The following is a 20,206-nucleotide window of genomic DNA, read 5'->3' as shown; positions in this document are numbered from 1 at the left end:
TTATCTGTTCTGCTTGCCAATTTTGAGGTGGGAGTTTTAAAGAAGGGCTTGCTCTTTGCCTGCCATGACTGTTGAGGGCAGGACTGGTTCCAGGTTTAGGTGGGCACTGGTCAGACACTGCCCCTCTCCTTCCTCTAGCTGCTTGCACCCTCCTTGCCCCCCTGCATGATCTCCCCCCCCCCATCCAATCGCTCGCTTGCTAACACCTCTAGGGCTTGTATGCTCTTCCCGTGGTAGTGCTGGGAGTGGCAGGATGGGTTACGAGGAATCGGGTCAGCAGTGGAGGTTGGCAGGGAGTTGCAGCAGCTGTGGGCCCCACAGGACCTCGGCAGCTGCCCCACCTCAGGATATGCAGATGCTAGACCTGATTGATGGAGAAAACCATGTCCGTCATCAGTGGAAGAGGACCAGGGTAGTGCCTGTAAGGGTTCTACTCTAGAGGTTTTGCTCTTCAGCCTTTCCAAATTCAGGAGCTACTGCCCCTGGCCTTCACTCAGCTCCAAGCACATGGCAAGGGGAGAATGTGACATCAGCCATACAAGAAGATATGATCTCAGCAAGAGCTGTGAGCAGCAGCCCGAGTCCTGCTCGGGAAAGGCAAAATGAGCGTACGGCTGTGTATCACTGTGAGGAGCAAGCCAAGGGTCACTCAGTCCACTGCTGAACGATGTCACCAACCTGTAGCTCTTCTGAGCAGTGTGTGCAAAAGGGGGCTGCTACCTGGCAGTTGGAGCTCCCTGACCCACCCAAGGGTCCCAAAACCAGGGCTGAAGACCACTGTCCAACCCACCTGGAACACCTAAATCGGGGAAGAGCAGGAGATCAGTCTCTGAAACGGAGTCCCTGTTATACGTGGCTTGGCTTGGAACAGTTGGCCTGCCTGCCTGCCTGGCCACTCCTGCTGTTACTACTTGAAGTGGGCGCACCAGTCTAGTTCTTTGAGCAACAGGGATGCGTTCCCTATTCCTTCTACCCATGTGAGAGGGCTGGCAGAGAGGCCACCTCTCTGCTTGCCAGATCCTCACAAGACGGTCAGTTCTCCAGAGCACTGCCGTAAAGAACGCGCCCCTTACCACCCTCATTAAAAGAGGGGGACAACAAGGAGAGCGACTTGGCCAGTTGCTACGAGGTGTTTGGTGGAAACAGGACCTGGGGGCTGCACATTCTTTCTGAGCCTCAAACAGTCCCAAATCCTCCAGCAACCCAAACAATGAGGCTCATGGGGCAGGGCCCAAGAACAGCAGATGCTTTTGCGCGCATGCACACGCGCATACATCCCACGACTAGAGAAGGATCACATCTCAGGCCATAAAAACATCTTGAGTTCATCGGACCACGGTCCCCCAAGGAAGCTATATAAATAATGCCAGCCCCTCCCGGCTGTGTGTGCACGCATCCTGAGCTCGCAAATGAAATACGACAACGCAGAAGCCACGGACTTGTTGAATGGATGTGCCGCTGACCAATGGTGCAGCTTTTTTCTCTACAGCCGCCTTCCCCTTCCTCTAGGGAGTCACTATCTGAAAGATCTCTGCCTAGGAAAGAGCTGGGAGGCACAAGCCCAACGGAGGGTCCTTGAGCAGCTCAGGAAGCAGCAAACCCTCAAGATGGTGGCACCTGGGACGGCCAGAAGTGGGTGGGGCAAGCTGGGAAGACCTGGTTAGCTGCCAGAGACAGCGAGGGGGCATTAACATCTCAGGAAGGCCCATGTTACCAGAGTGTCCTCTAAGATGAGCAAGAATTGGGTGCAGAGTTGAGCTTTCGAGACTCAAAGCTCCCATCTAGTTGGTCTTTTAAGGTGCTACTGGACCCGAATCTTGTTCTTCTACTGCAGACCAACATGGCGACCCACCTGGTGGGACATGAAAGGAAGAATGTGGTCTTCGGATAATTGCTAGAAGGGGAGAATAGATCTTTCCTGGTTTGCAATTAGTGATGGAAATATGATAGTATATGTTAAGAATATAGTAATACTGAAATAAATATTAAGAGATATATCTGGAATATGATAGAGAGGAGTATATTATGGTTATATTATAATAGAGGTTAGGTTATGTTATATTATATAGTATATATTATAATGTAGAAATATTTTGAGTTCATATAGTAGGAGATAGTGATTTAGTATAAATGAAGGGAATGGAAAACTGTTGGAAGTCAACTGAAAAGGGGGGGATGGGTGGAATATAATGTGATGGTTGTTAGAAAGTATGTATGGTGATCGTTGTGGGTTTTCCGGGCTGTGTTGCCGTGGTCTTGGCATTGTAGTTCCTGACGTTTCGCCAGCAGCTGTGGCTGGCATCTCCAGAGGTGTAGCACCAAAAGACAGAGATCTCGCAGTGTCACAGTGTGGAAAAGATGTTGGCAGGTCATTTGTATCTACTCAGGAAGGTGGGGTTGGGCCGAGTCATCCTTTTCCACACTGTGACACTGAGAGATCTCTGTCTTTTGGTGCTACACCTCTGAAGATGCCAGCCACAGCTGCTGGCGAAACGTCAGGAACTACAATGCCAAGACCACGGCGATACAGCCCGGAAAACCCACAACCACCATCGTTCCCCAGCCGTGAAAGCCTTCGACAATACATATGTATGGTGATTTATATATATTGACCCATCCAATAAAAATTCTTTACAACATGGCTACCTACCTGAAACGATTATCTAAGATGATACCAATCTTTCTTTATTGCAGGAAGGAAATAAGCTACTGGCGTGTGGAGGGAAGAACGTCCCCTTGTGACCAGCGGAAGGACAGTCACAGCCCTTGCTAACCTTGTACATAATGTAAAAGTTCCCTCTCTCTACAGCAGGGCAGCCAGTGACACGCACGGAAGGGAATTAAGCCGTTTAATTTAGAGCAAAATTACCCATTATTTTTAAGTTATACCTCACATTTTTGCTACTGTATTTTTTTTTTTTTACAAAACAAAAATGTTTTTATGTATTGCGAAGAAGAAATGGTGCTAGGAGCGATGGAGCTGGTAATACTCTTTTGCTAATGAGAGTTACTTTGTTCAAAAAGAGACCATATAAACATATCCTTACTCCATTGTTTATTTTAGTGGCAAAACACAAGAGACACTTATTTTAAAATGGGAGTGGGGGGGGGGTGCTTTTAGCTCCAATGGCAAACTTCTGGCCCAGGACCTTGTGGGGAAACTTCGTATCGGCAGGTTGGGCATGTGTCATTTGGAAAACTCACCGCAATTCCTGTTTGGTGCTTCTGCCCCACACCTGTTTTCTTAGATCCAGAGGAGTTAGCCGTGTTAGTCTGTAGTAGCAAAATCAAAAAGAGTCCAGTAGCACCTTTAAGACTAACCAATTTTATTTTATTGTAGCATAAGCTTTCGAGAATCAAGTTCTCTTCATCAGTTCGGATCAGGCATCTGATGAAGAGAACTTGATTCTCGAAAGCTTATGCTACAATAAAATAAAATTGGTTAGTCTTAAAGGTGCTACTGGACTCTTTTTGACCTGTTTTCTTAGTATTTATATGAGAATATGCTAGAATGGGAGGGGCTCACGTTCGAATGCGCGCATGTGTGCAAATACTTGAGTGTAACTGGCTCATGTTCTCTAGGATACTCCAAAAATTAAATAAACTTTTTTTGGTTTTAATTTTTTTAGGCCACATTCACCTTGTCTTGGACAGCAGTGTTCTCCCCGGGCACTTTTCCTGGGGCACGGATACTCCCCCAAGCAAACGATACTTAGGATTATGACTGAAGATCACAAGCTAGCTTTACAAAAATTTATATTTATAAAAAAACTTGGAATATCTGACTTCGTATGCCTGCAACATGCCCTTTGCACACACTAACCATTGGAGAGCTGGGGGGGTCACTGCTGTGTTTGGCAATCCCCCAGCTAAAAGGATAAGAGGCTCTGTCTCTCTCTTTAAACCCAAGATTTTATTGATGTAAAGAAAACGGGTATTTAGTGGAATCTCTGGCAGGTCCCCCATTTTCTTTCCAAACGCAGGAGCGGTATCCATTATGAAATGCATGCTAAGGGTTTGTAGGAGCCCCCTACCCCCTACCCGCGTGCTAAGAACACGAGAGCCCGAAGTCTTCAGGGGGTGTTCATCTCCCCACTTTGCCCAGTCTGTGGTCAGTTTTTGGATCGGCAATAATTGCCTGAACGGCTACAATCGCTTCGTTAATTTTCGTCTGCAGCTCACGGAGTTCTTCTATATGCAGCAGGCGGAGGATCTGAGCAGCTTCGTTGAGAACGGCATCTGACGGGATCCGAAAAAGAGGAACAAAGGCAGGGCTCGTGTTTAGTTTGGCAGTCTCTTTGAATCGGGGGGGGGGGGGGGGAGAGCCTAAGAATTTGGTTCAGGGGATTACACAGCAGTAGCTTTATCTCCTGGAGCAGCTACACAGCCTGGGCTAAAGGCCGCAAAGGAAAGGAGGGGAGGGTGAAGCAATGGTTTGAGGGCAGGATATCCTTACTGGAATATAACAGGAGGGGGAGCCTGGAGGTCTTTGTTCCCTAGGTGAAAAGCACTGGGTCCTGTTAACATAATCAGACTACAAGAAGCCCGACACCCGAGTCCCGGGGGCAGTAAGAATACGGTCTGCCGCCAACCAACTCCTAGGTTACAAGCATACAGCTCCAGTCTTAAGTTTCCCGACATCAACTGCAAGGATTCTCATGTGTGGGGTCTGGGCAACCAGCTGTTTCAAGGGAAATGGACTGGGGGGCTAAACTGACGAGGAACTTTCCAAGCCCCTCCTAAAGCCATATTCAAGGAACTGCCATTATAGCAAAGCAGTAGCTGCGCTGGGGCTGCTTCCCCTGCGGAGGTTGGGCTGACAAAGAAACCCACTCAAAGCCAATGCAGAGCTACAAGGGAGACAAACCCGCACAGGCTCGGCTTGGTGTAGAGAGGAAGGCTTGTGAACACCCTCATTCAGGTGTCTTGTCACACACCCAGACCCCACCCCGTAGCTTTAGAACGCCCGTTAAGCAAACGCCACCGGACAGAAGAGCTGGAACACTTGCAATCCTGACTTTAGTAAATGATCTACAGTTTTGTGCCTTAACTGCGCTACCGACCTTCCATGGATCCTGCAACTGATCTCTCAAACGCCTTTCTCTGTGCTCCAGCCCCTTGTGGAATTGGGGGAGGGGGAGGGGAGACCAAAACTCATTTTTTTATTCTGGTAATATAAACGAACTTGGGTGACAACCGAGTTGCACCCTACCACCCTGCTTGGCTAAGAGTCTCGCTATGTGAGACATCTTACGCTGGGATGCTCAAGTGTAGGGAGACGCCAGGTTAGCCAGGACCCGTAGTTTAAAAAGACAGAGCTGGTGGAGACTGCTCCTCAGAAAGTTTGTTAATTTCATCTTCGCCTCCAGGAAGGCTGTCAATTTCACCTTCCAGTAGGCGAAGCAGAAAACAAACCCTCTGAGAGCTAAGCTACAAGAGGAGGACAAGCAGGTGAAGGGAGTTGCAATGTTGCCCGGGAAGCTGAGTTTTAAAAAAAGATCGGAAGGCTTTGTCAATTTCGCCTCTCTACAGAGCCAGGGAGATCTCTGCTCCCCTGGTTTATTTCCTCTTCGCCTCTTAGAAGGGGAGGTGAAACTGACAGAGCCCTCTGGAGGTGAAGAGGAAATTAACAAAACCTCTGAGTAGCGGATCTCCCTAGCTCTGTAGAAAGGGGAAACTGCCGAAGCCTTCTGATCACTCTTAAATCTCAGCTTCCCGGCTAACATTGCGACACTCTTCATGTGCTCCTCCTCGTGTAACTTGTCTCTTGTAGCTTAGCTCTGAGAAGTGGTATCCGCTGGCTCTGTCATTTAAACTACGCTTCCTGGCTAACATCCTCTCTCCCTACACTTGAGCATTCCCGTGTAAGATATCTTGTGCAGTCTTCCTGGGGCTAGAAACCACCATTTCTCTATTGAGCACAGAGTGATGTAGAAGAAGCTAGCCTATACCAACTCTAAACAACTCCTGTGGAGTTGGCAGGTTAATCTACATCCGCCGAAGAAACAAAACCAAAAAAAGCCCTGAAAAAGATCACTTGCAGGGATTTCATTTTGCTGCAGCAGCTATGCACATTAACACTGGAGCAGCGCAGTGGGCGAGTGCACACCTCCAAATTCAAGGAGAAATGAAGAAGATTCATCACATGGTAGAAGCAAAAGGGGAGTTCATGATGAGCAACTCGAGCACTAGATACATGCTATAGGAAAACAAGCACCGCATGGGAGGAAATGTGGATTTTCCCCCACCAGGCTGAAAGCACCATGCTCCTTTAGCAGTCAAATAACCATAAGAGAAAGGGTGCAGGGGCTGTGCGTGACAAAGGAGAACAAATGGCCGTTTACTGTGGAAGACAGCGGCCCTGGAGGCAGTAACATGAAAAGACCATCTTACCTCCTGTGTCAAAGCCAAGAATGTGCTTGTCTAAGGTAACAGGCAAACCCTTAAACAATAAAGGCAGGGAGAGAGAACAAAGGAAACATCATTGTAAAACAACTGTGCTTGTTACATACTGAATTAATATTAAGTAACCGAATTAAGTTTGTCCACATCAAGCCCTGGTAAATTCCAGCAGAAAACAAGTTTGAACATTAATGCACTTTCTGAACAGCGACAATTAACATATTCTCTGCAAGACCCCCCCCCCCCTCCCCACTTTGACTTCCCAAATCATCCATCTTTCAATGAACAGATTTAACATCTAAATATGAAGCGGCCTGTAATGATGCCAAGTAAATGGGTGCCTGTGTCTTTAAATGCTTGGTTTGAGCTAGGTGAAGAGTGGGGGTGAAAGAGAGGGAAGAGTGAGTGATGTGAATGGTTGATGACTGAGTGTGGGCGGAGTGAATGCAGTTTAGACTGAGAGTGCAGGGAGAAAGGTTTCAGTCAGAGGAAGGCAGGCTAGCTGTGTGCTGCCTGAGTATACTGAAGTATTTATGACAGAAATATAACCTGTGTGGAACCTGAACTGAGCATGTTTGTGAAAGGACACTCAGTCAGGGAAAGAGAGGCCAGCTGTGTGCTGCCTATATTTGAAGTATTTGTGAGAGAACTATTGAGTCTAGTGAAGGAGGCTAACTGTGTGTGAAGCCTTACAAGAGATCTGTGTGAATGAGTTTAAAGGAAGTAACTTTAAGAACTACTTTTATGAAACCGATACGCTTCTTGAAAAATAAACATTTATTTTGTTTTGTTATATCCCAGTGTAGCTGTCATTGCTATGTCCCATTCCTATCCTCAGGGCCACATAGAACCACGAAGGAGCCTGATGCTTAAACACGTTACCAAAGGGGAAATTTGAATAAAATATTTTGGAATAATATATTCCTGGTGGCAGCCAACTACCCAGAGGGTGTAAGGGGAAGATTAGAAGAAAAATCTACCCCAGGGAAAGTAAAGGTCGTAACAGGGCCTTATACTGGGACAGACCTTTGGTCCACCCAGCCCAATGCCGCCTTCTCCGATGTGCAGCAGTTCACAAAAGCCACAGAAAGAGGTCTGTTATAGCCATGTGACCTGTGAGCCGTTCGACTGGAACTGCCTGGGAATGGGCCTGCGTGCAAAGCACATCTGGTCACCAAGGTATAGCGCCTCTCCATAACAAGCAGCCATATTCCTGAAGCTTCAGGATAGGTGCTTTTAAGGTACAGGTCGGTGGGAGGTAAATTAGGAGCTGATAAATAGAAATTACACTCCTTGTTCCAAGGGGCATGTTGTAAGTACAGTCCCACCCCAAACCCAAGACAGCTTGGGAAGCTGACCCCACTTACTAATTAAAGCTCCAAGTCCCAATTGGAAAAAAAGATGCTGGCTGGGGGGGAAGCATGCCCCCTGGCACTGGCACAGCAGCTTGTTCAAAGTGACTTGCTGCCCATGCAAAGAGTGCCACATGACGGCTTGGCACGAGTAGCAGCCCAGCTCCAAGGAGATGATCTGCAGTTCCCGAGTCCCGCTGGGATGGGGTTTTGACTCAGCCAGCGTCACATTTAAATCAAGCTTCAGTCTGCCAGGGGAAGGTTACAACTGAGGTTTCAGGCCTCCCAGGGCATCCAGTTATTTTTGCACAGTCACAAGCTGCTACAAGGGACCCTGGCAGACGGTATTAGCCAGCACGGGGTCTCTGAGCACAAGCCGCCGTGCATCGGGCAACTTCTAGGGCACTGGTTTGCCTCGAAGGGAGTTGGGATGCGTCCTGTCAGCCGACCCTCCACTCTGCCGCTAGCTGCTCTCAACAAGATCCAGAGACGTGGGGATGGGTTGGTGCAAGAACAAAAGCTTTTTCTGTAGCTGCTCCCCGTCCCTCAATTACAGAGCAGTCCAGACCACTGTCGGAAGGGGCCTCTGAAGCTTAATTCCAAACTAGGTGTTATGTTTAGCCACGAGTCCAATCGAGGTTCTGAATTACAACAACATTTGATTTATATACTGCCCTTCAAGGCAACTTAACACCCACTCAGAGACGTTTACAAAGTGTGTTGTTATTATCCTCATGACAATCACCCTGTGAGGTGGGTGGGGCTGAGAGAGCTCTGAGAGAGCTGTGACTGACCCAAGGTCGCCCGGCTGGCTTCAAGTGGAGGAGTGGGGAACCAAACCTGGCTCTCCAGATTAGAGTCCTGCCGCTCTTAACCACTACACCAAACGGGCTCTCCAGAATACTGCACATGGAGCCCTGCAGCAACCAAATTGCCCAGCTTTTTCAAATATGGAAAACTGTGTCGGGAGAACAGCTGACACAATTCCTCCCTCCTCCCTCCCCACAGTCCTGAGCCAAACTGGTTCCTGGCAAGCTGAGCAAACATCAGACATAATGCCTGGTTTGGGCCTCTGCTCTGTCCTGAGGGTCTTCTGCTTATAGCAACTCAAGGCTGAAGGGAAACAGATTTTGCTTATTGAGTGGTAAAACTTGTAAATGGCAGAAGTCGGTCTTTGGAGGGGGGCGGAATCTTTTTTCTCTTCTTACAGGATATTTTAATTTCTTTCTTTACTGTGTTCATATTAAACTGTAACGATTTTAAATTTATTTTACAACCTACTCTGAGCTTTCTTTGGAAGAGAGGAGTAAATACAATACAAAGACAGAACCGGCCATTTCGTTGGATAGTTTTTCTGTCTTTTTCTGCAGCTACAGAAAAAGCTTCAAAGACTGTCTAAGCCTTTAGAGAAGGAAAGCTGTGGAGGGCTAGCAAACAGAGAAGCTCTTGCACTGAGTGGGCCAGTTCACAGTTTCTCCAAACATATGATACTAAAGAACCTCTGTTAGGCTCCCACTCTGAAAAGAGGAGCTTTTCATTTAAGCGACTGATTGGTGGTGTGGTTTCTTCTGAAATATGATCTTTTCTCTGGGTTCTATCAATGCTCTATTTTTGTTTTTAAAAAGAAACAAAGGTTCCCCAGTTTTACCCATGCAAAGAGAGTCCAAGTTACAATCACTCGATTTAAACATCTTAAGCATATTTAATGAAGCCCTCGGCAAAGGCCCAGCGTCTGATGAATGAACCACAGGTGGTCCAGCGGCTTACCTCTTTTGACTGGCTTGCCTTCGCTACAGCATCCTGCGTCAGGCGCTCTTGAACCAAAATGCGAATTGCCTGGGAAGGAAAAGGCGGCCCAGGTTTAGCCTTGAAGAATGTCACTTTTAACATACAGTGGCAAATTATTCTCTACGCCACCACAAGCTACAGGACACTTCACAGCAAGTATCGTAAGCGAAAGAAAGAAAGGTTCTCTGCCCCAAGGAGCCTATACGCAAAATGTTGCCAGAGTGGAAGCCAATAGATAGAAGGAAGAGAGGGAGGTACATCAGAAGCCATAGCAAACGTGAGCAGGTACCACTTCATTTTATACCACAGCCTTTCTGGCACCCGATCCATTATTTCAACATACTCACAAAAAGAAGATGAGTTCACTGGCCCTTGCTAATATACTACTCCTCTTAAGTTTTTTTTTTTAAATGATTGTTCCTGGACACTTATGTTTTTTGGCTGGCCCCTCAAAACTGGGAACAAGATCAGTGTTTTAAGACTAACCAGCCTACAGCACTGAGCTGCCAAAGATTCTCGTAACCTTGCTAGAAGTTACACCCAAAAGTATGGTTGTAAATCCTGCAGGCAGAAAAGCAGCTTCTTGGAAAGGGGATCCCAAGTAGTAGTGGCAGGAGCCGTGATGGTGTCGAAGCGTTCCCCGCTTGCTGCTTTTCTGCTCTGAATGTCCTGCCCCGGCCCCCGTACAAATGGGCACCTGGCATCTCTTTGAGGAAATGAGTGACTGGGGCGGGGGGGAGGCAGGAAAAACCCACACCCAACCACCACTCTGGGGCTTCTCCATTCTAGGCGATCCTTTCCCAGACCTGCTACCTTGGGGATTTAAGTACTTCAGGGCCTCTGGCCATTTGTCTTGACGTATTTTGCAATTGTGTACCACGTGGTTTGGATATGAGGGTTTGGATGATGTCTGTAAAAGGCTAGCTTCCCTGGCAAGGACAGGAGAGGAGGCGGCACTGGATGCTTCTGCGCCAGACTGACGGGCTAAATGGATTTTTGTTCCTACTTCCTTGGAAAAGGCAAATTGGGGGGGGGGGGAGGCTGAACTGACAAGGTACCAATTGATTTAAAGCACAACCTTTTCCGGCTACCCTGTGACAACAAATCTGCTCCAGAACATGCATAGCCTCTGGATATCCGATGGAATGACTTGGGCTGGAGGGCTAATCCAAAAGGCCTAAACCTCCACACCCGCAAGGCATCGACGTATCCTCTGAATGTTTTGTTTACTGAAATATCCTGCACAAACACCGCCACATTTCGAGGTCTGGGGTTGTAACAAAGGTGGGCGGTTAAACTTTTGGTGCCAGATGTGGGGAGGCCTCCACGTGTTTTTGTACTCTGGACCTGGAGTTGCAAGCCAGACAACTTTCCTTCCGCAGAAAGCAAGCCGGCAAGGAACACTGCAGGGAAACAGACTGCTACCGCAGTAGAAAGTGGTTTCCAAGGCTACTCTGGGGGTTTTCATCACAAGATGCAGGGCGTTGCGCTCTGCAGACAAGCAACTCCTGGTGGTCCCCGGCCCGAAGGACATCTGTCCGGCCTCGACCAGGGCCAGGGCTTTTTCTGCCCTGGCCCCGGCCTGGTGGAACGCTCTCCCGCTGGAGATCTGGTCCCTGCGGGACCTGTTACAGTTCCGCAGGGCCTGTAAAACGGAGATGTTCCACTGGGCCTTCAGCTGAGTGCCAGCCACCGTGTGTCCCCCTTCTTCCATCAAAGACCACCACTTTTTCTGGGGCTGCCCTCGGCCATCTGCTATGCCCGTATACGGACTCCCAATATTTGTCTAAATAGCCTGCTCCTGGACTATTTTAATGACTTTTAAAAGATTATTATTGATTTTATAGTTTTGTGATGAATTCACTGTGTTTTATGCATGTTGTTAGCTGCCCTGGGCCCATTTGTGGGGAGGGCGGGGCATAAATCAAATAAATAAATAAATAAATAAATAAATAAATAAATAAATAAATAAATAAATAAATAAATAAATAAAATCTCTGACGTTCCCTCCAAGCCATTACACAAATGCTGACAGTTCTGACCTCCCAAAGCAATCCTAACATTGGCTGAAGCAGAAGTTGGGAGCTTCCATGACCGGCAGGCTGCTGTACGGCACCAGGCTGAACTCAAACAAGTGCGGCCTACTTCCAAGTAAACGTGTTTCAGTTCGTGCTCCTTCCTTCTGGACCGTTTCACAAAGCCTGCTCCTTCTACTAAATTGCTCTTCTAATCAAGCAATAATTCATGGCACTCAGGTAGAGGATTGACAACTGGCATACCAAAATTTGGGACCGTTTTATATTGGAAAAATATTAAGTAGAACACTTCCCTGGAACAACCAACTTTATAGAGAAACGGTTTCCCTTTTTTGAATACCTTGAAAGTAACAGCTCTTTTACTTTGCCTAAAATGTTTTCATATATATGCAAACGTATAAGACATACGTAAGTTCCACAGTATGTATGACAAACTTTATAAGTACTCTCTCCCAGTATTTGATCAGATATAATCCCTTATACTGTAATAAGCTGAATTTTGTTTGTTATTAGTATTAACTTCTTGCGTGTTTGTAAATTTGTGTTTGTTACTAGCATTGACTTATGTTTGTAAACTTTTGTGTGTTTAGTTTTGTAGTTTACAATTGTGTTTTACCGTTTTAGTTTTAATAAAATTTATATTTAAAAAAAAACGGAGGGGAGCTCAAATAGGAACACCTTTCAAGAGTTAAATGCAGCTCAGAAGAGGAATAACCTTGTATGAGAAGGCAGAAGTTTCTGAAGGTGGACAGGCAGGATATTTTGGAAAGAGACTGTTTTCACCCAGAACAGAGACTGGACAGTAACAGTCCTCTTCTCCTTCCTCCCCAATCTTTCACGGTCCCTGAATTAAAATGAAAGAAATCTAGCACATTTATGGACTTTCAGGGAAAGAAGGGGAGAGAAACACCCACAACTTAATACAGGACGGGTTTTCTAACAACCTCCCACCGTTCTTAAACTAACCTTGAGCATCACCAGATAGTCGTCATGGCGTTGTATTTGAAGGAGGTTTGCCAAAGCCATCACGCCAGCTTTGAAGTCGGGATTGTTCACTGCGAAAGACAGACACTGGTTGGTTCCAAAAACAAACCCTTCCTTTGCTTATTCCAGGGGCCACCTCTCCGAGCAAGAAAAGGCCGAGCCTCCACTTACCGTCTAGGTTTATCAGGGGTTCTGCATTTTTGGCTGCGTTATCGGCATTTTTTGCCCCATCGGGTGTGGCGTCTTTATACTTGTCAGCTGTTGAAGCAAAAATCCACTAATTACAACGGGTTTGAGAACCAAGGAGAGCGCCAACAACGAACGCCCAAAGGGAACAGGCGTTAAACAATTATCCTGTTCCGGAACAGCTTGTGCACAGAATGTCAGCAGCTGTCAAAGTTGTCCACAGGCTTCATTTAGGATTCTTGTCGATCACCGTTTACGTGGCAGCTGATGTTCTCTTTTGTGAAAGAACACAGTCTTGATTGCTGAGGGAGAGGGGAATAATACACTTCCACAGAAGTACAGCTGACCCATCTAAATTCCAAGAAAACAAAGGCGGGATATTCCTGGCTGTTATGATCTTCACTTTCTTTAGGGTGGATTTTGCTTTAAATCTCCCCCTTACACCCTCTGGGTAGTTTGCTGCCACCAGGAATATTAAATTCCAATATTTTTATTTAAGTTTTCCCTTTGGTAACGTGTTTGAGCGTCAGGCTCCTTCGTGGTTCTATGTGGCCCTGAGGATAGGAATGGGAGATAACTCTGGGATATAACAAAACAAAAGTTTATTTTTTTAAGAAGCGTATTGGTCTCATAAAAGTAGTTCTTAGTTCTTCTAGTTGCTTCATCCAAACTCATCCACACAGATCCCTTGTAAGGCTTCACACACAGTTAGCCTCTTTCTCTAGGCTCTATATTTCCCTCACAGAGACCTCCTCAGACAGCACACAGCCAGCCTGTTTTCTTTTCACTCTCAATTCTTTCTCTCTCAGGCGCACACACAGTTTGCCTGCTTCAAAGAGAGTGAATATATAGTCTCCCAGACACACTCAGTTCAGGCTTCCCCTCAGGTTGCCTTTCCCTCCCAAATACATGGACACCCTCAGGCTGCCCACAGCTCGCCTCTCTGGCCCTGACTGAACCTTTTCCTCTCCCTCAGTAACTGAAAACCGCCTTCACTCCGCCCACTCTGTCATCACCCAATCACATCACTCACTCTTCTCTCTCTTTCACCCCCCCACTCTTCACCTATCTCACCAAACATTTAAAGACGCATGCACCCATTTCTTGAAATCATTACACTGGCGTTATTACATTTTTATCTTGCTCTTCTTCCCTGGAGCTCGGAGCGGTATCTCTCTCTGCGAAACAGTTGCAGAGAGCCAGGGAAAGACAGCAACCTGAAGCGCAGAAGCAGCTAATAGGGGAAGATGCTTAACCCCTCCCCATTTCACACTTTCCCCTAAAACCTCTTGCCCCAAGTTGCTTTTCCCCTTGATCCAGCAATCACGTGCCCAGAACTCAACCCTAGAGAGAAGAAAAGCAACTGCAGGGGAGAGTAGCAGCTTCGACAGAAAGCCAGTTTCCAAGATGCAGGGCTTTGTGGAATGTCTGCCTCTTCTTTGAGCAAAGGAGGAGGTGCTGGATGGAGCACGCAAGTAACGGGCTGCTTGAGCTCCCTGCCTAAGATCTCAGCCTTCAACAATCTGGAAAGCTCTGTATTACAGTCCCAGGCTTTTTGTTTTCCCAGCCACCATGAAGTTCTAGAGCTAGAAGTCTAAAACTTTCTTCCATCACCGCAGCCAAACGCAACCCTCTTATGCACGTAATTCCAGATTAAGCAGCTCTGTTTATCTGCTTGTAGCAAAACCAGAACATATGCTGATTTACTGTGCCCTTCAAAAAGAGGGTCTGCTTAAGCAGGGCAGGCCTGCTGGTGCCTTGCAAGGGCATTTTATGAACTACACAGGGTCCAAATCGTGTTTGCTCTCTATGCTTTCAGGGCACGCTCCATCATTCGCGCTTGCGTTGCATAAACCCTCCTGGCTTCTCAAGATATATTACGACCATCCAATAGCTTCAGTATTCATGCATCTGAAAGCTCATTCCAGCGCAGTCATACAGGGCAATCCCATGCAAGCAGAGAGGGTAACTCTGAACAGGACCTGTTAGTCTTCAGGGTGCCACAGGCCTCTTGACTAGTTTCTCTAATGTTTTAAGCACCATACAAATGAAAGCCGCGAACTGGCAGTAACTGTACTCATTAATGCAGTTCTTGGTTTTTCTCTGCCTCGGGTTTGAAAAAGGCCAATTCCTGCTTGTGATTAAAGAAAATCATTCACACAAATTCCTCTTGCCTCTTTTCAGATTCGAGGTTAGGAAAAACAAAAAACATACCATTGTCCCCATACTCCAGCCTCACCGCCAATCCCAGCAGCCAATCAATGGTTTCTTGTCGCTCTTGTACAGAGAAGGGGCAATTCACATCTTTAAGGTACTGTGAAAAAACAACATTAATGGTAAACAATAGATCCAGAGGAGTTAGCCGTGTTAGTCTGTAGTAGCAAAATAGAAAAGAGTCCAGTAGCACCTTTAAGACTAACCAGCTTTACTGTAGCATAAGCTTTCGAGAATCACAGTTCTCTTCGTCAGAATGATAAACAAACATCTATTGTAGCTAATACAAAATTAACAAGTTGCAGATTTTCTTCTTTTTATCATGGGAAGAACTGGTTTTACCAAGAACTGGCATTTGACGAAGAAGGCAGTAGATGCAAAAAACACCAGGAAGGAAATGCCACAGACAATTTAATGCATTTCAGTGATTTCATGCCGAAGCACACCCAATATTTATCATTCCTTAAAGACTTCAATACGTGCTACATACAGAAGAGGGTCTGAAGACAGCCAACGCAATAGAGAATGCAAAGGAGCAGAGCGTTTTTGTTCAGTTTTTTATCTCCAGAAGAAAGTAGGGAGCAAACTGAAGGTCCGTTAGTGTTTGAATTAACTCCTTACTCTTTTGGGGAAAGACTCAAACTTGCTTTCATACACTGGCCTGGAGTGCACAGGTGGGGCCAACCACATGGCTTGGCCAAGAAGGAAGGGGGAAATCAGGTTGGGAAAGACCTCCTTGAAAAGCTCCAGTTGTTGGGATTTAACAAGTGTTTTCATTTCACTCATGAAAGAGTTCAACTGTTTGTGTTCCTACTTAATTAGTAAACTTACTTTGAATGTAACCATTAGAGCTTCGAATAAGATTCCCTCCATAGAAAGGGGAGTCACTAAGCATAATGATTAGGGTCTTCTACTGGGCAGTTTGTTTATTGGGGCAATTAATTGATGCTATGGACTGAAGTTTTATTGCTCTTTGTTCACTTTGTCTTCTAGTCTTCTCTAAATTACTTTTCTAGCAAGATGTAGTCAGCTTAGCAATTTATTATTTTCTCCAAATGTAACCCTATTTTTATCCTTTACTAAAGTAATTTTACAGAGCTACACTGGACGGTGAGTCTATTCTCATTACTTCCAATGCGCAATCTTTGCACAAACTCTGCTATATTTTCCTACACCACTAACTCCAGCCTTTCAAACATGATGGCTGGGGGTGAAGCCTGCACTCCTCCAGTACGAAGGGGTCCTCAACACCCAAGAGTTTAGAAAGAACATTTTGCCAGCTTAACACCTTTTTTTTGCTAGATCTACATCCATACAGTGGTCGGTCCAGGAAGTACAAACGTAACACGAGACAGGGACAGCCATTCCTTCTCTGTCCTCAGGATCTATGAATAAGGGTCATAGAATTCCTACAGAATGTGGAAAACTCCATTCTTAGCTACGTAACATACACACGTTGGTGGACCTATCCTCCACGAATCAGAATACTCCATTTTTGAAACTACCTAAGCTAGTCACTCTCAATTTATTTTGTGTCAAGTGAATTCCACAAGTTAATTATGCATTATCTGAAGAACCACCTTGTTTGGCCAGAACTGTCCTAGTATCGTAAGCAAACTGACATTTCCCCCAGCCACTCTCCTCCCACTCTGTCATAATTTTATAATCCTCCCACATCTTTGTGCATGCACACGCAAGCACCACACACCCCCTTGCAAACTAATCAATAAACCCGGATCTCTTTAGACATTGTCTATAGAAAAGTTGTGCCTGATTAAATTTCAACTGCCTTTTCCTATATCTTCACCAAGCCTGCAACATCCTTTCATTTGACATCCACCAATCTGGAGTTGTGACACAAAATCATAGTCAAGGTTTCTGGCTATACTACCTTTTCGAAGGAGTTTGTCCATTCTGCAGCGTTGTGGATGTTCCTTAAATTTCCTCTGTCTTCTATTTTGTAGTGTCGGATCTTCTGGTCTTCCAGCCATACAATAAAGTTTCGAAATTCAGTTTCATCTGTGAAGATCAATAAATTGCAGTTACCCCAAGAAAATGAATGCCAGATTGGAGCAATGGGCTGTCAAGTCCAAGACCCTCAATCCAGGAGGTCAGATCCATTGCTGCCTGGCTGACAAGAAACAGCGACCCTTGGAAGAACCAGAACCCATAGTGAGGGATGTGACCAAGCGCCTTAAGCCTCATTTGTGCAAGAGTATACCATTTTTTTCCTCCAAAAAGCACCACCATCATTAGCTGCAAGCAGTACTCCCCAGAGCAAAGATGCCAGCCAATTACAATTCTCACCACTACCACCACCCGTTTCCCCACCAAAGAAATAATAAATTGTAGCAGTGTCAAGGGCTGAGAAACTAACAGAACACTGCTTTGGGACAATGTTTTGGGCACTTCATTTAAGAATGTAAGAGAAGCCCTGCTATATCAGACCAAAATCCGTTTAGATCAGCATTTTGCTACCAAGTGAGGTCGCCTAGATAATTCTGGCCTCTTATGGGGTGGTGGGCATTGTTTCCTTCCATATCTATAGAATCACCCTTTAAAGCTACCTAAACTAGCAGGCAGCACCACATTTCGTACTAGTGATTCTTGTAAGTTGCAGTAATGCCTGTTAATTTTTTAAAAAGATACTTCAGGATTTCCTGTTCAATGCTATGCAAAGAGCAGAGATCCAGAGGAGTTAGCCATGTTAGTCTGTAGTCGCAAAATTGTAAAGAGTCCAGTAGCACCTTTAAGACTAACCAACTTTATTGTAGCATAAGCTTTCGAGAACCACAGCTCTCTTTGTCAGATACAAAATACTAAGAGTATTATTATCTTGTTTTATGTTTAGCGTTGCATTATTTTTATTGTTAGCAGCCTCAAGGAGGTTGATGGGTAGACAGCATATATATGTCCCAAATAAATAATATAAAGCTAATTCTCTTTCCTTCCATCAAAAGAAGCGGCCATAGTTTAGCAGCAGTATCAACAGAACATAAATCCAGAGGAGTTAGCCGTATTAGCCTATAGTTGCAAAACAATAAGGAGAACGGCAGCACCTTTAAGATGAACCAACTTTATTGTAGCATAAACTTTCGAGAACCACAGCTCTCTTCGTCAGATGCATGGAGGGTATGCATCTGACGAAGAGAGCTGTGGTTCTCGAAAGCTTATGCTACAATAAAGATGCAAAGAACGTCTTCTCTTAGGCAAACAAAAGACTTGTTTCCTCTAACAGCATGTCTGCTACAAAGGCATATCTGACTGGAAGTGCTATGGTTTACTGGAAGTCTCATGTCTCTGCTAGGGGATGAGACAAAGAAGAGAAGCAAACAGTTGCTTAACATCTCCCCCACCAACCATAGTCCTCCTGTAAATCTTTTCTATCACCTCCTTCCAACCACTGTTTCCCATCATGATCGCCATTTTATGGCCTTACAATTGTGCCCAGAACTCCACCCGCCATGTGGTCCCAATCAATGAGATCTACAGGAAGCTGTTGCAGTGGATTAAGGCTGCAATCGACACACAGGTGCTCAGAAATGTCCCACTGAACTCAGCTTATTTCCAAGTAAATACAAGCAGAATCATGCTGTTTTAAGTTTGGGATGCGGGAAGTCTCACCCCAGTTTATGGAGCTTCTGCCCAGCTCCAACACTGCACCTCACCAGATTGTTCTATGACTCAACCGCAATTACCGCTGCGATGCAAAATTGCAGCCAAATCTACTGTGGACCCAAACGAGCCACCTACAGACCCAGCTATCACTGCCCAGTCCTGGTTCGAATGAAGCCTGGGAACAAAAACAGAGCAGGGTTGCCAACTCCAGAAAGGGAAATTCCTGGAGATTTGGGGGAGGAGCTTAGCAGAGGGCAGAGCTTGGAGAGCGAAGAGAGCTCAGCAGGAACGCAAAGACATCTGAAGGTGCCATTTCCTCCTGGGAAAATGATCTTTGTGATCAATGATGTAACTGCTAGAGAACTCCAGGCTTCACCTGGAGACTGGCAAGCCTACTAGAGAGGCAGCGATGGCAGATTAACAGATAGCCGTCGGCTTCCAGTTTTAATTCAGAATCGCAGTTTCCCTGCTCGACCTTCCATGCTGGGCCAGAGATTCTGTGGAGGTGGGGAGGAGAAAAGACCACAATGTGGTGGATGGGACCAGCCACGACTGGCGCTTCCCACGCCAAAATTAGTAGCCAAAAGACGCTTCCATGCGTTATTTGATGTCCTGCATCTCATTTAGGTTGTATAGTCTATTACTTAGAAATAACACACACAATAGCATACTGCAATAAAAAGCGCACAAAAAACGCACTGCGGGCGCGACCAGCAAAAGGACCTCGCGGGCTTCCTTTGGAGCAATTTTGGGGGGCAAGAGAGAATGAATGAAGGGGCGTGGCTCAGAATTCGCGCGTGGCAATCTGGGGAGGGGGCGTCGAACGGAGCGGAGACCGCGGTGGGCGGGGCCAACGGCGGCGCATGCGCGCCAGCGAGAGCAGCTACGCTCGGGGCAGGGGGAGGGGCAGGATCCGTGCCCGCGTGGCCTCGTCGCCTCCGCTCACCTCGGCAGTTGAACCCGGCCGGGTTGTGGTAGTCCAGCGCCGACAGCTTCCGCCGGAACATGGCGCCGCGTCTCGGCGAGACCCCGCTCGGCAGCGACTCCGACGCGCTTCTGTCAGCCTCTCGCCTCGGAGGAGACTGGCAGAGCGCGCCTGCGCACCAGCGACGGTGGCCGGGAAGCTAAAGAAGCCCCGCCCTCCCATCATCGCGTCGGCCACAAAGAGCCAATCAGGAGCTGGATGGGCGGTCGGCGGTGGAGCCAGTAGGAACGAAGGGGCGTGGCCTTTTGGCTATAGGAGGGTGAAATCAGCGATGCAGTTAACTGACAGTCCACCTCGCGAATAAAGACCTGAAAAGGCGGGGCTTCGTGGAGATGAGTCGAGGGGATACGGTCTTCATGGTTCTCTAGTAACTTCCGGTTCTCTATGGGAGTTGGTGGAATCCGCCATGTGTGGGGCAGGAGCGGTGGAAGTGTGCAGCCCGCTGTTTAGTAACCAACTTCCCGGTGGGGCCTGGAGTTCTCCCGGAATCACAACTGATCTCCAGTCTACAGAGCTCAGTTCCCCTGGGAGAAAATGACAGGTTTGGAGGGCGTTATACCCCCGCTGAGGTCTTTGCCCTCTGTGGACTCCAAACCCCAAATCTCCAGGAATTTCCTAACCTGGAGCTGGCAACCCTAAAG

The 20,206-nt window shown here is 46.7% G+C and overlaps 2 protein-coding genes across 2 annotated transcripts in view; one reads left to right on the top strand and one right to left on the bottom strand.

The window, feature by feature from the left end:
* The window catches only part of NID2 (nidogen 2), a 73,515-nt gene extending 70,457 nt beyond the window's left edge, over positions 1-3,058 (top strand). The window contains exon 21 of the mRNA XM_054971929.1: positions 2,695-3,058. Within this exon, the coding sequence (XP_054827904.1) occupies positions 2,695-2,705 (11 nt within the window). The 3' untranslated portion in view covers positions 2,706-3,058. The remainder of the gene's footprint in view (positions 1-2,694) is intronic.
* Positions 3,059-3,894: 836 nt separating this feature from the next.
* On the bottom strand, positions 3,895-19,689 carry RTRAF (RNA transcription, translation and transport factor). Its single transcript, XM_054971077.1, has 8 exons — positions 19,527-19,689; positions 16,854-16,981; positions 14,963-15,062; positions 12,734-12,820; positions 12,545-12,633; positions 9,522-9,590; positions 6,394-6,442; positions 3,895-4,239 (listed from the first exon to the last, which is right to left on the bottom strand). The coding sequence occupies exons 1-8, from the start codon at positions 19,585-19,587 to the stop codon at positions 4,085-4,087; spliced, it is 738 nt and encodes a 245-aa protein (XP_054827052.1). The 5' UTR covers positions 19,588-19,689; the 3' UTR covers positions 3,895-4,084.
* Between the last annotated feature and the right edge of the window lie 517 nt (positions 19,690-20,206).

Source organism: Eublepharis macularius, chromosome 2 (genome assembly GCF_028583425.1).
Source record: "Eublepharis macularius isolate TG4126 chromosome 2, MPM_Emac_v1.0, whole genome shotgun sequence".
Taxonomy (NCBI): domain Eukaryota; kingdom Metazoa; phylum Chordata; class Lepidosauria; order Squamata; family Eublepharidae; genus Eublepharis; species Eublepharis macularius.
Note: the sequence above shows the minus strand (reverse complement) of the source record. Positions and strands in the feature narration are given on the sequence as shown.